This window comes from Carcharodon carcharias, chromosome 4 (assembly GCF_017639515.1).
Source record: "Carcharodon carcharias isolate sCarCar2 chromosome 4, sCarCar2.pri, whole genome shotgun sequence".
Lineage (NCBI taxonomy): Eukaryota > Metazoa > Chordata > Chondrichthyes > Lamniformes > Lamnidae > Carcharodon > Carcharodon carcharias.
This window is the reverse complement of record NC_054470.1, coordinates 156211029-156225081: the sequence shown is the minus strand read 5'-3', so window position 1 is coordinate 156225081 and position 14053 is coordinate 156211029. Positions and strand designations below refer to the sequence as shown.

Below are 14053 nucleotides of genomic sequence, written 5' to 3'. Positions count from 1 at the left end.
AGCTTTAACAGTGTAAGTAACTCTTTCGAGTACAAACCCATTTCCATCTGTTTCAGATGAAGTTACATTGTTTCATAGTTTGCCATTGTGAGATTTGAACTCTTGATACTCTTTTGAGTAAACCTGTTTCCATCTGTTTCAGATGAAGTTACATTGTTTCATAGTTTGCCATTGTGAGATTTGAACTCTTGATCTGGGGGTTACAAACCCAGTACCATAACCACTTGGCTATTTAGGCCAAGCTTTAACAGTGTAAGTATTAGCCCTAACTTTAAGGTAGGTTTAATTGGCAATTACTGTACTAACTCAGCAACTTAATGAAACTCACAAGGAGGTTAAGGGTGAACTGCCATTTTTGCAAGCAGCACAAATGATCAGCAATTTGCAGTGACTCACAAGGTATCTCTTCTTTGCCACAAATTTCTGGATTTACATGTTAATAACAACATGCATCTTTGGAGGAACAACACCTCATCTTCTGGCTAGGTACTTTACAGCCTTCTGGACTGAATATTGAGTTCAACAACTTTAGATCATGAACTCTCTCCTCCATCCCCACCCCCTTTCCGATCCCCCCTTTTCCAATAATTTATATATATTTTTCTTTTCCCACCTATTTCCATTATTTTTAAATGTATTTCCATCTACTGTTTTATCTCTACCTTTTATCCTATTTCGATCCCTTCCCCTCCACCCCACCCCCACTAGGGCTATCTGTCCCTTGCTTGTCCTGCTTTCGACCCTTAATGTCACCATTAGCACATTTCTTAGCTAATATCACCACCAACAACACCTCTTTGTCCTTTTGTCTATGACATCTTTTGGCAATCTCCAACTATCACTGGCCCTCTATCCAGCTCTACCTGTCCTACCCCCCTTAAACCAGCTTATATTTCACCTCTTTTCTATTTTTCCTTAGTTCTGGTGAAGAATCATACGGACTCGAAACGTTAACTGTATTCCTCTCCGCAGATGCTGTCAGACCTGCTGAGTTTTTCCAGATATTTTTGTTTTTGTTTCGGATTTCCAGCATCCGCAGTTTTTTGCTTGCATCATTAACCTGCTATTTTGGCAGCAAAATCATAGAAACATAGAAAATAGGTGCAGGAGTAGGCCATTCGGCCCCTTGTGCCTGCTCTGCCGTTCAATATGATCATGGCTGAGCCTCTATCTCAATGCCATAATCACACTCCTTCCCCATACCCCCAGATGCCTTTAGTGCCTAGAAATCTACCTATTTCCTTCTTAAATATATTCAGTGACTTGGCCTCCACAGCCTTGTGTGGTAGAGAATTCCACAGGTTCACCATTTACAGTGAAGAAGTTTCTTCTCAACTCAGTTCTAAATGGCCTACCCCTTATCCCGAGTCTGTGACTCCATGTTCTAGAACCCACCTCCGAGTCAGGGGAAACATCATCCCTGCATCTAGTCTGTCCAGCCCTGTCAGAATTTTATACCTTTTAATGAGATCCCCTCTCATTCTTCTAAACTCCAGTGAATACAACCCATATGACAATCCTGCCATCCCAGGAATCAGTCTGGTGAACCTTCGCTGCATTCCCTCTACGGCAAGCATATTCTTTCTTAGGTAAAGGGAGCAAAACTGCACACAATACTCCAGATGTGGTCTCACCAAGGCCCTGTATAGCTACAGTAAGATATCCTTGCACCTGTACTCAAATCCTCTTGCAATGTAGGCCAGCATTCTATTTGCCTTCCTAACTGCTTGCTGGCATTATTTTTACAGCAAAAACAATTCACGTTGAAGTTGAAGATATACTCCATAGTTGAAAAAGAAATCAAATTCCCTTTCATTATGCTGTGTAATTCACTGTCAAAAATACACTTAAATACTGGTAAGCAAACCAAAGTCTGTGCATTGTGGAGTCAAAGAGGGCACTTTACCTCCAATACAGCATCAAGTGCGAGGGACACTTGGAAACTTTTCAACAGCTTGTCATACTTCTTCAGGTGCAACTTCACTGGCTTACTGACCAAAAGATCATCCTAGAAAATAAAAGAAACATGACACATAAATTTTTTGCAAAATATTGCTTAAAAGTGTTGGTTAATTATTAGCAGAGCAAATATTATTTTTCAAAGTAAGCAACAGGAATTCATATTTTCAGCATGAAAGGTGATCCATTTTTTCTAAACACAAAATACTTGAATTGTATTGAAGGGAAACAGCTTCTAGAAATCATTCACATCTAATCAGCAACAATGAATTCCAGAGTAAGATGCAAGTTTCTAAGCCGACACCTGTGTGGAACATATACTAATAATTAATGTAACAAAATAAACAGTAGATACAAGGGATCAATGCAGACTGCCAAAATAACAGAAAATGATTAGAATTTGCAAGTGGTCAAGCATGGGGTGGGAGTAAGGTGGATGGAAACAGTAAAGGAATATGGTCAAGGTGGTAAATGGCCAGATGATCATTGATGGTGTTTTAAAAAAAGTTGAGGAGAGTCATGTAAAAACTTTTTTATAAATTCATTCACAGGAAGTGGGCTTTGCTGGCTGGGCCAGCATTTACTGCCTATCCCTAGTTGCACTTTGCAGAAGATTTTTTAAAAGAGATTTTGTCCACATTGACAAAACATTCCAGTGCATTTTACAAATAAAATTAAACTTAATTAAAGTTGACCACCAAATAAAAAGAGAAAAATTGATGTAGAGCATCCATCATAGGTCAGTTGTTGAAGTACATAATTTCAGATCTTTCTACAAGTAGACAAACACAAAAATAAAGATTGCCATTTTACAAACATCTCACCTTTTTTGGCATGTAATCTTTTCCTTTTACAAAGTATCTGTAGGATGGTCCCCTCTTCTTATTTGCAACTTCAAGCTTCTTTTCATTGCGTTTCCGATGCCGGATATTCAAGACACTGTTAGTCATTCCTACAACAATGGCTTCATCTTCAGGCTAAATTAAAATTTAAATTAAGAAAGGTATTTTTGTATAAGTAGGCTGAACCACTACTAGCGTTTACTATTTTTATAACCTTTTTACTGCTTAGAAAACGTGACATTACAACTGGCCTTAGTCTCCGAGCTTTGGGAAGGAGGGGAGAAATGTTCCTTTGTGTTATCACTCTTGATCACTATCTAGCAATTATTGCCGTAAAACACACCCACTTAAGTGTGGATAAGTAGCTACAAATATAATCAATCTCAGCTCTGCTGCCACACAGAAACTGCTTTACACAGCAATACATTTTTCTATACAACTTTCAAAAGGTGCAGGTGCAGCAAAAAGATTTATGTGACTCTGAATATGCTTGGGAAAGGTCATAATCACACATATCGTAACAAAAACAAATTATACTTACTGCTAAAGCCAAGCTCAGAATGGCTGCTGCATAATCCAAACTGTGGACTACTTTGTACGTGGATGTACTATAGATTTTGACATGCCTGCAAATTAAGATTCTAAAATATTATAAGTGTAAACACAAAAAAGCTTAATGCTAGCATTATGTTATGAATGTGAGGCTTTATAAGATAGTTATGTTTTGGACTGTCTCTTTTAAGGTAAATAGATGCTTTGGAAAAGAGGGTTGGTGTGAAGTTGTATTGGACTTTGCCCAGGAACAGGCCAGGTGATGGTTACCACAGGGACAGCAGGCTCGACTCAAGATTCACTGAAACCCAAGTGCCTATTTCACACAAGGAGGGAGCTGTTCTTGCTTTGTACAGACTTACAGAATCTCAGGCAGTCTGATTAAAGAAAACCCTGAACACATAGTGAGGGAGGGGAGAGAGGGTGAGAGAGAGAGAGAGAGAGACAGAGAGGGGGGGGGGAGGGGTAGAGAGAGACAGACAGAGAGAGACAGGGAGATGTCGTGGAGAGGGGGACAGGAACAGCAGCTGCTGCAGTCAGTAGAGGGAAAAAGGCTGTTTTTAACCTGTTCACTTCCAGACAGAACGTGGATGGGAAGACGTTCTCTGGTTGAGATGTGGAAATTTTATGACCCTGGGAGACTTGTGCTGGCAAGGCCAGGGTAAAGAATCTCTGGAGTGAGCCATACTGCTGGAGGTTGGTTCGGGATTTCTCAAATGACTGAAGGAAAAGACCTTTACTGGTAACTGGATATCATGACTCAGCAAAACAGGGTGAAGTGAATCTGTTGGAACGTGACAGTAACGTTGGACAGTTTCCTGTAAAGACAGCAATTCTGTGGAGAATGGCTGTAACGTATAAATATGGCATGAGGTTTGAGTGGGCTAAAACTAATAGAGGATGTCTTTTCAGTAGTTTAGAGTATTTATTGCCTAAGTAATGTTTAGTCATTTTGATTTTAGTTTGCTTGTTACAGCAAAACCTTTCCAACTTGAAATCTGGTTGTGAGATTCCTTTAAGTTGTCACTTTGATTTCAGATTTTTAATGAAGTTATCAGTCTCTATGGGGATTGTAACACTACTTAGAAAACAAGATACCAAAGAGCACTCACAATAAAACAATTATTTTTACAACACAGACTTAAAAAGTCAACACTGCAATTAACACTGCCACAAAATTCACATATATGGAAGCTCTTTGATCTTAAAATCATTGACTTTTAAAGCACAGAATGAGGACCCTCAGCCCATTATGATTGCCCTGTACTAGGAGAGTTATCCAATGTCCCAATTCAATATCTTCTATGCTTTTAAAATATTTACCCACTCCACTTTAAAGCCTATTTGTCCGTTTCTACCACCATAAATCTGCCAGCCTTTCCTTTCAATGATCTTAAATTACACCCTCTAATTGCTGACTAATGTAAATAGCTGTTCCCCATTTAGCTCATTAAAACCTTTCAAAATTTAAATATTTTTAATCTGTAAACTCTTAGGATGAAACTCCGCATGATATTTGAAACAAACCAAAACCAATACCTATTTTAGGAAAAAAGCAAAATTGCATCCATGCACATACTGATTCCAATGAGAACAATGAGTTTCCTACCTGTCAAGAGAGCCTGAGAGCAACCTCTGTCCTGAGCTGCTCAGGCATAGACAGGTGACAGTCTTGTGGTGGTTTCGTAATGAAACCAGCAGCTGTCCTCCTTTCAACATATCCCAGACTTTTACATACCGGCCACCTTTACAAAGAAAAGTCGATTAGAAGGGACAGTTAACAAGCACATACACGAAAGCTATAGCTATTATCAAGAAGGTAGATAAGTTTTCTGAGAAAAATATGCTGAATAATAAATAGATTTTATAAAGGAATAAATTTTTATAAGCCATTGCACAGGACGACTCCAAAATATCAGTAACTACATCAGCGTTTTTGCAGTTACAGAAAAAGTTACGAAGAATACAAAACAGAGAAATATTTTGTGAGTTGTAAAGACTGGAATGTATAGTAACAAGAATTGGTTTATTCTCCAGGTTACAAGGTGCCTTATGATGTATCTGACACAATATATTGATCCATTGCCAATGGAGACCATGGAGAGAGGAAGAGGATATGAAAGACAGTCAATTCAATCAAAACTAGTAGGCTGCCTTAGCTGGCTCCATTATATTTAGCACAACAGCTAAATAAAAAACTCCACTAGTTTAGAACCCAAATTTCTAAACAACCACAGTATACTGACCTGCTGATACCAGAAGTCCACCTGATGGAAAAAGCAATACACTCTCTACTGGTTGCCCATGTTCCATAGTTATCACACTTTTATCCATTCGGGCATCAAATACCTTCACTGTATGATCATAAGAACCTATTACAAGGAAGAATATTAGAAATTGTTGGGAGAATAGCTTCATTGCATAGCATCAAAAGGGCAGAATGTGAATAACACTGATGCACTTATATCACAAATGTGTGTATGTAAGGACCAGCGAAAATACTTTCTCCAATTCCCACATTCAATGTCAATAACTGCAAGAAACCAGAGCACAAGTAGCAGAAGCTAAGCAATGAATTATATTGCACTTACAAAGAGCTAGACAAGACACTGAAAGGCAGGCTGGAAAGTAATAGCACCCAAGAGATATTTAGCGATGAGCTGAATGTTGATAGGTTGCTTTAGTGGAAGTTGAAAAATAAAGAAAGATGATGACTGAACACTATTTGCATACAAAAATATGAATTAAGAGCAAGAGTAGGCAATTCGGCCCCTCGCGCTTGCTCCACCATTCAGTTAGATCATGGCTGATCTCACTGTTGCCTCAAATCCACATTCCCTACCTCAATAACTTTTGACAATTACAGATTGCTGTTCCAATGAGAACTACATACTGTACCTGTAACAAACAGGTCTGCATTCAAATTGCTGGTGCAGCCACACCGTATATAATCAGTATGCTCTTTAAAGCAGTGAAGTTCTGTTGAGCTTGGAATATCCCAAAGCCGGACTGAATAATCATCTGATCCAGACATCAAGCGGTAGTTATCAGATGTGAACGCAGTGACTTGAACTGCTCTGGAAAAAAGATTTTATCAAGACTCAGTTATAATATTGTAAATAATTGTATTTGTAATATTGTAAAGATGAACAAGTTTATTCTGGGTTTTATTCACAGTATCAAACTTTCGCCAACACTTTCTCCATTCTGTTCCGATGAAAGGTCATTGACTTGAAACCTTAACTCTATTTCTCTCCACAGATGCTGCCTGACTTGCTGAATATTCTGACCATTTTTTGTTTTTATTTCAGATTTTTAGCAACCATATTATTTTGCTTATATCGCCAATGTAACCTGATTAGGCCTTTTCAATTTATTCGTTCGCAATAGGCAGAGCCCTGACTGTACTCAACCAGCCTGTGCTTGCAAAACTCAGAACATAATGTCTAACATTAGATGTGATCCCACAGTTGGGCAGCACTTGCTGAACAATTCCAAGTGTGCTAAGAATTCCACCAACAACCAATTTAAGATTATCAGTTGGGCTCACAATATAGCTCACTTGATGCTACATATATTCATATACTAGGAACTGTCTTCTGCAGGCAAAAGGAATATGTACATACATTGCACCTTTTTTGAATAAACAAAAGCACACGTAAACAATAGCGCCCTGGTGCATTCGCCACGGCAATGTCTTGACCAATCAGTGGCGACCTGCTAACAAATCTGCACCTCTTTTCTCCTGCAGTGTAAATTGTTGTGCCTTTGAAATTTAGAATTCTTGCATCTGTCCTGATGAGTATAAGATGAAAAACTTCAACAATTTAGCAATTCTCAATGTATATTAAAGTATAATTAATTAGCTGCTTAACACAAAAGGACTGTTTGGTGGAGAGTGAGGACAAGGGAACCTTATAATAGTTCTGGGAAGGAGGGAAAGTGACAAAAGCAGTAGTGTGGGAAATGAAACAGACATGGTTGAGGATCCCATCATCCATGTGGAGGGAGATCCTCAGTCAAGAAAAAGGAAGAAACATTGGCAGCACTAGTATAGAAGATGACATCATCAGACAGATGCGATGAAGATGGAGAAACTCAGAGAATGTAATAAAGTCCTTATAGGGAGTGGAGTGGAAGAAAGTATAAGTGGGATAGCTGTTTGAGTAGGTGGGCTTATAGTAGATATTATCCAGAAATGAGGATAGGGAAGTCGAGGAAGGGAAGGGGAAAATGGTGATGGACCATGTGGAAATGAGGGAAAGATGGAAAATCGAGGCAAAGTTGATGAAATTAAGCTGGAAAGAAAGGATAGGATGGAATACACACACACACACACAGAGCACACACAGGTATACACACGCATGGCTAATTCAAACAGAATTGTTAAAAACACTTACAAGTACTTTAAAAGCCATCTGAACATAAACTGCACACCACTAACAAGAGGCCAATTATTAATATGGACTTAATAGTAGCTCTACTATGAAACTACAGCACTCAGGTTTCAGATAAACATTGAAAGCAGATGATACAGGGGATAGGAGGAGGATACAGCAGGGATCAGTTTTGGATTGTTGTAACAAGAGGCTGATACAGACACAACAGGCCAAATTGCCACCTTCATTTTACAGGATTTCTCAAAATTGAACCCTTTATGACTTCACAACCAAATATTTCAGGCAATCAATTGCACCTTCAGCTTTAGAGCCCATGCTGGAGCCATCAAATGCTGGCCTTTATAAATAACGCCCAGGTAAAAGTTGGAGCACAAAGAGAACTAATCATCAGTGAGACAGACAAAAAGAATCCTCACTCTGAAGGGACATGTAAAAGAGTGATCTCCACTCTAGGCAAAATATTGATTTACAAATTTCTTCCAAAGTGAAACCACTTTTTCAAAATGAAGCCCAAGACCAACAAATGGCAAATGTCCATCATCAACAGTATTTAGCCACACAAGTTACCTTCTCCTCCAATTCTGGTCCTAGAAAACAACTTACTTCGTGTGTCCACTGTACTGTCTGAGTGCTGCTCGGCCACCAACATCAAAAAGGCGAACAATGCCATCCTCGCTGCCTGCAACGAGCAGCTTCCCGTCATCTCTGTACGTACCACAATATGCTGTGTCCTTAAATCGGGAGAACGTTTTTATGGGTTCTTGAGAATATCGACCATATATGTGGATCTAAACAATAAATATTGATGTTATTAATCTTATCCATCAAATGTGTCGTGAACTCAGTGCAGCATCATTTTTAAAAACATATGTGAAAAGGTACCAATCATACAACTCACCAAGTTTCTTTTTTAAAAGCTTAATTTAGTGCCAACTGAACCTACACCTAGAATTGCAAGTAATAATGAGGACACCTCAACAATGAGGGCATCGACACTTAAATTTGAGAAATTTTGAAAGACAAACACTGAGAAAGGTCTGTCATATTACTGCAACCATGGCAACCTCAGGAGCCAACAACTAAATTCCCAACAACCAAGAGGCTGAAGAGCATACACAAGAAATGGTCATTCAACTAACAAATATCAGCTTGGCTCACTGGTAGCATCTCATTTCCAATTCAGAAGGCTGTGGGTTTAAAACCCATTCCAAAGACTTGAGCACATAATCCATGTAGACATTTTGCAGTGTTAAAAGATTGCTGTGTGGTTGTCGGAGGTGCTGTCTTTTGGACAAGGCATTAAACTGATGCCCCCTGTTGTGGTTTGAAAATTGCCAAGGTATCTTCTACAAAAGCAAGGAAGTTCGCCAAGTGGCTTGACCAATATTTATCGCTCAACCAGCATTTCTTTAAAAAGAAATTACCTAGTCACTGCTGTTTCAAGGGCCCTGCTATATGCAAATTTGACTGCCATGTTCCCTTACTTTGCAACAGCGACTACACTTCAAAAATACTTAAAACTGGCTGAAAAGCACTTTGGGATCTCCTAAGGTCCTGAAAGATACTATATAAATTTGCTTTCTTCTGCAAAGACTATTTGGTCTGTCACAAACCCTACACAACTCATTCAATCTCTGTTTTAAAGTTCTGTGAAATTTTTCCCAAATCCTAAAGGACTATCTAGAAAAATACCTTAATACTAAGCTAATGTAACAATCCTGACCGATTATGTTCCACAAATGATTCCACTATTGCAAGAGCATTTGTTCCTCAAATGTTTGTTCATCTCTATCTTTACAATCTTCAATCTTATGCAACATATTTATCCATCCAGATTATTTTTTAAAAAAGCTACTCCCGACTGATACTAAAAACACAGAAGTTGTAGAGCAGAGTTTCTAAATGAAATGTCTTAACAAGTGAAACTATACCTTTCATAACAGAACACTGGAATGGTTAATGCACAAATATGGTTTCAGATATGAATACTTATGGAAAATCTCACAGAAATAGACCAGCACTGCCATATAATACAGTGAAATAACATTATTTAAGAGTAGTTGGTCAAATTTAATTTTATTTCATTTTTTTATAGATAAGAATTAGTGTTCTGGACTCACCCTTGTGGAAGCAGTTATTGCATAGTTGTAGGGAGCAATTGGAGAAAAATCTATGCTTGTCACAGCACCAAACTCTTTTATTTGAACTGGAGCCTGAAACAAAGATGATAAGGTTGGGCCATTACTGGTATTTCCCTCAGGTGCACAGTTTCATATGTTGGTGATGTTGGGGTACAGATGGGCTCCTTTGCATAAGATATGGAATGTCTCAAAATTCAATGATGTGGATAGTGAGTTTAAAATATCATGATTCACATAATTCCCAGTCTAATAAGCTGTAAATAAACATGAAAAATCTCTCACTAGGTTAAATATATGTGATTTCAACATTTTACATTAAGGAGCCCTGAGCTCAGAAATATCTGGGACTGGTAATTCTGTAATATTTATGGATGCCACAGTGAAATATTCAACTGTAGCTAAAAATGCTGCAGTCACTGTATGTGGAACAGTGGCATTGAGGAAACTGGCCAAATGGCTTAAATAAGGAGGCAAAGAGTGATGAATGTTAGTATTTGCAACGACAACAAATAAAGACAGTGCATAATATCCTCACATGTACTGATTCTGCTCTTTGAGCAGCAGCAAAGATCATCCATTCTAATCCTACCTTATAATTTTTCCAGTATAACGTGTCTCTAGTGACCTTCTTTCCAAATTTCGGGTAGCTCTGAATCACAGTTGGTTTGTACGAAGTCATTGTCTTCCAATTTTTAATCCTAGCAGAAGATGCACTACTGTCTTAGGCACCTGAAAAAAAATCAAAATTTGAAATACAAATTAGTTAGTGGCCAGTATTAATTTGTCTTTTTCTGACGAGATCAAGTCATCTGATAAGCTTCTTTCAAGCACTGCTATACAAAAGTAAATGCTTACAATAAAGCTGACATGGCTTACTGACTAGAGACCATATCGCACAGGTTTGCAATTTAAGTTTGAAAGTGGATATCACAAACAGACTAGCAGCACAAGCAGCTTCTTTAGGCCTTATCACGATTATCATTCAACTCCTTTAAATAATTTAATAAAGATCTGATTAAGATAAAAGAGTGTATAAGATCATTATACTGCAGTGCAAACAGTAAACTTTTCTGGACATGGTATAAATCAAGGTTCCCCATCTTTGGAGGCCTATAATACTGTCATAAATATGAATTGCTTGATCAATTTTCAACCACATTTCATTCCTAGTTTCAGCATCTCTTTTAACGCAGTAAGAACTTGGACTTAAAAACACAATTGGACTTCTTTTTCCTGCTGTGAACCATTCTACAGAAGCTCAAGGGCCTACAAACAGTCCATCATTAGGGAAGAGAACAAATTACCATTTTAAAAAATATCACAACATCCAGCTGATTCTGAGCATCCTCTGCTATACCCACTGACATCACAAACATTTTGCATTTATTGTAGCACCTTTAAACATAAAAAGCATTCAAAGGAGCAGCAGTTTAGCAGAACCAGAAGCAAGGTTAAAAAAATAGTTTATGAGGCTATTAAAAAGAGGAGAAATTAGTTAAGTGAAGGGTTTCTAGGGATTTTAGATAGCTGAAAGTAAAAGATGCATTCCAATCCTGTCTATATAATTTCTTTATAAAGCAGTGAGACTGCCTCAGTTTCATAAATGCAAGACATGAATACAAAGTAGATACTAATAAATCTAACAGGGAAATAGAAGTTTCTATCCCCAGAGTAGTTAGAATATGGAATGCTCTTTCATAAAAAGTGTTTAAGGCCAGGGGCTTGGATGCTTTTAAAGGGAAACATGTTAAGCATATGAAGGAAAAGGGAATAGAAAGAGATGCTGAAAGGTTGAGATGATGCAGATGGAATGAGAGGAGACTCGAACAGTATAACCACCAGACTAGTTTGGCCAAATTACCTGTTTCTGCGCTGTAATTCTATTCACCTGTTCTCTGGATGTCCATGCAAACTCTTCAATTCCTCTTCTTTTTACTTCACCCTTAAAAAAATTTCTCAAAATCCATCTTTCTGACCAAGTTTTAGGTCACCTTTTTAAATTGTCACCAGGGCTCACCCTGCTCAACTTTTTATCTATTTCTCTCCTGTATAAAACAACTTGTAACGTCTTTGGTGTTAAAGATAGTATGTGATTGTGATTTAAAGTTGTTGTTCCAAGTCACACTTCCCCACATTATTCCCCCATCTGCCACCTTGTTGCTCACTCACATAACCTATCTATACCTCTTGGCAGACTCCGGTGTCCTTCTCAAGCTTACGTTCCTACCTAGTTTTGTATTGTCAGCAAACTTAAGATACATTATTCTTGGTCTATTCAGCAGTCATTAACTTAGATTATAAATAGCTGTGGACCTTGTGGCATTTCACTAGTCACAGTCTTAGAACTTGAAAATGCCATGTTTATCTCCATCTGTGCTTCCTGTCTGTTAACCAATCGTTTATCCATTGCTAATACACTACTGATGTTGGTTGAAAGCTAGACATCGGTCAAGATACTGGGGGGAAAGCCCCTGTTCTACTGGAGATAGTGTAATGGGATCCTTATATCCATCTGAGGGCAAATGGTGCCTCACGCTAATGTCACATCCAAAAGATAGCACCTCCAACAGTGCTGCACTAAAGTATCAGCCCAGATGATGTGCTCAAGTGTCCAGAGTGGCTCCCATAGCCTTCTGCCTCGGGGGTGAGAGTCCACCGTGCCCAGTGAATGGCAAGTGATGACACCAGCGTGTTGAGATCACCAAGGCAGCTGTCCACCCCAACCCCATCCCGAACAAACTGTTTGCTCCTAGTTGATCTATAAGCTGCAGCTGTGAAGAATAGAGCATTGCAATAAAAGCAGAGGGCACAGAAAATATTTGCAAGAATGATTCTGGGGACGAGGGACTAAGGTTACATGGATAGATTGGAGAAGCGGGGGTTGTTTTCTTAAAGAGAGAAGGTTGAGAGGAGACATAATAGATGTGTTCAAAATCAAGAGATGTAGAGAGTAGGGAACATTAGGGGGAACTTCTTCACTCAGAGTGGTGAGAGTGTGGAACGAGCTACCATCTGACGTGGTAAATGCAGGCTCACTCTTAAGTTTTAAGAATAAATTGGATAGATACATGGATGGGAGAAGTCTGGAGGGTTATGGACTAGGTACAGGTCAATGGGTCTAGCGGAATAATATTTCGGCACAGACTAGAAGGGCCGAATGGCCTGTTTTCTGTGCTGTAGTGTTCTATGGTTCTAAGTAGCACAATGAATAAGAGGCTGCTAACTCAGTTTATCACCATCTAGTACTCACTAGATCACTGATTATTATAAAAATTATAGTTGCTAGAGAGAAACTGTTTCTATTTTCAGAAGGGTCAAGAATCAGATGACGCTAATGTAAGACGAATGGCAAAAGAACTAAAGGCAGCATGAGGAAAATCTTTTATTACACAGTGAGTGGTTAGGATCTGGAAATAGGATGCACCCTGAAATGTTGGTACAGCCAAATTCAATCGTGGCTTTCAAAAAGGAATAAGACAAACATCTTAAATGAAACAAAAAAATTGCAGCGCTTTGAGCAAAAGGCGGGGGGGTGGGGGGGGACTAGGTAAGTTGCTCTTGCAGACAGTCGGCAAGGACAGGACAGGCGGCCGAATGGCCTCTTTCTATGCTGTATAACCATCCTATGATGTTATAAGGGGGAATAAACCCGGTAACGTTTCGGTCTGCCTTTAGAGCATCATAAATCGTTTCTGCCGGCTACCGCTTGGGTCGGAGGTAGAGAAATAATAGCGGACACCTCGCCAATTACAGAATGGGGATCACTGCGCCTTTACTTGGGGGAGGGGGTAAGGAATCTACGGGCGGAGTGATGCTGGTAACAATCTAACCCCCGTCGCACAGCGCATCGCCTGCATCTCGCAAAACCTAAAGCAGCGCGGCCCAGCGACCGTTTAATTACGTATAGTCATTCAAACGCCAACGGCCTTTTAAACACTAACCGTCACCAGGGCACCGGCCCGCGCTGCCACTCACGCGGCTCCACTCACACTTCTTCACCACCAGCAGCCGCCATGCCAACCCCGCTACGTCATCTCCGCCCCTCGCAATCAACTTTATCAGTACCAACACACGGACAGCAGCTTATGAGGCTTGCTACTGTGTTAAAGTAGCACGTGAATTCTCCTTGTCAAACTATACATGTTTCCATGTTCAGGCC

General features: G+C 39.3%; 1 protein-coding gene across 3 annotated transcripts in view; it reads right to left on the bottom strand.

The window, feature by feature from the left end:
- Window positions 1-13999, bottom strand: part of utp15 (UTP15 small subunit processome component) — a 33257-nt gene extending 19258 nt beyond the window's left edge. The window contains exons 1-10 of one of the 3 annotated variants that reach the window (XM_041185943.1): window positions 13884-13999; window positions 10484-10623; window positions 9874-9966; window positions 8357-8541; window positions 6252-6430; window positions 5600-5725; window positions 4963-5098; window positions 3343-3427; window positions 2784-2936; window positions 1907-2008 (exon numbers count right to left, since the gene is read on the bottom strand). In XM_041185943.1, the coding sequence (XP_041041877.1) occupies window positions 1907-2008; window positions 2784-2936; window positions 3343-3427; window positions 4963-5098; window positions 5600-5725; window positions 6252-6430; window positions 8357-8541; window positions 9874-9966; window positions 10484-10573 (1149 nt within the window). In that variant the 5' untranslated portion in view covers window positions 10574-10623; window positions 13884-13999. Of the gene's footprint in view, window positions 1-1906; window positions 2009-2783; window positions 2937-3342; window positions 3428-4962; window positions 5099-5599; window positions 5726-6251; window positions 6431-8356; window positions 8542-9873; window positions 9967-10483; window positions 10624-11755; window positions 11773-13835 lie in introns of those variants that run through there. The other 2 variants (XM_041185942.1, XM_041185944.1) reach the window with 2 other exon arrangements.
- Window positions 14000-14053: the final 54 nt, after the last annotated feature.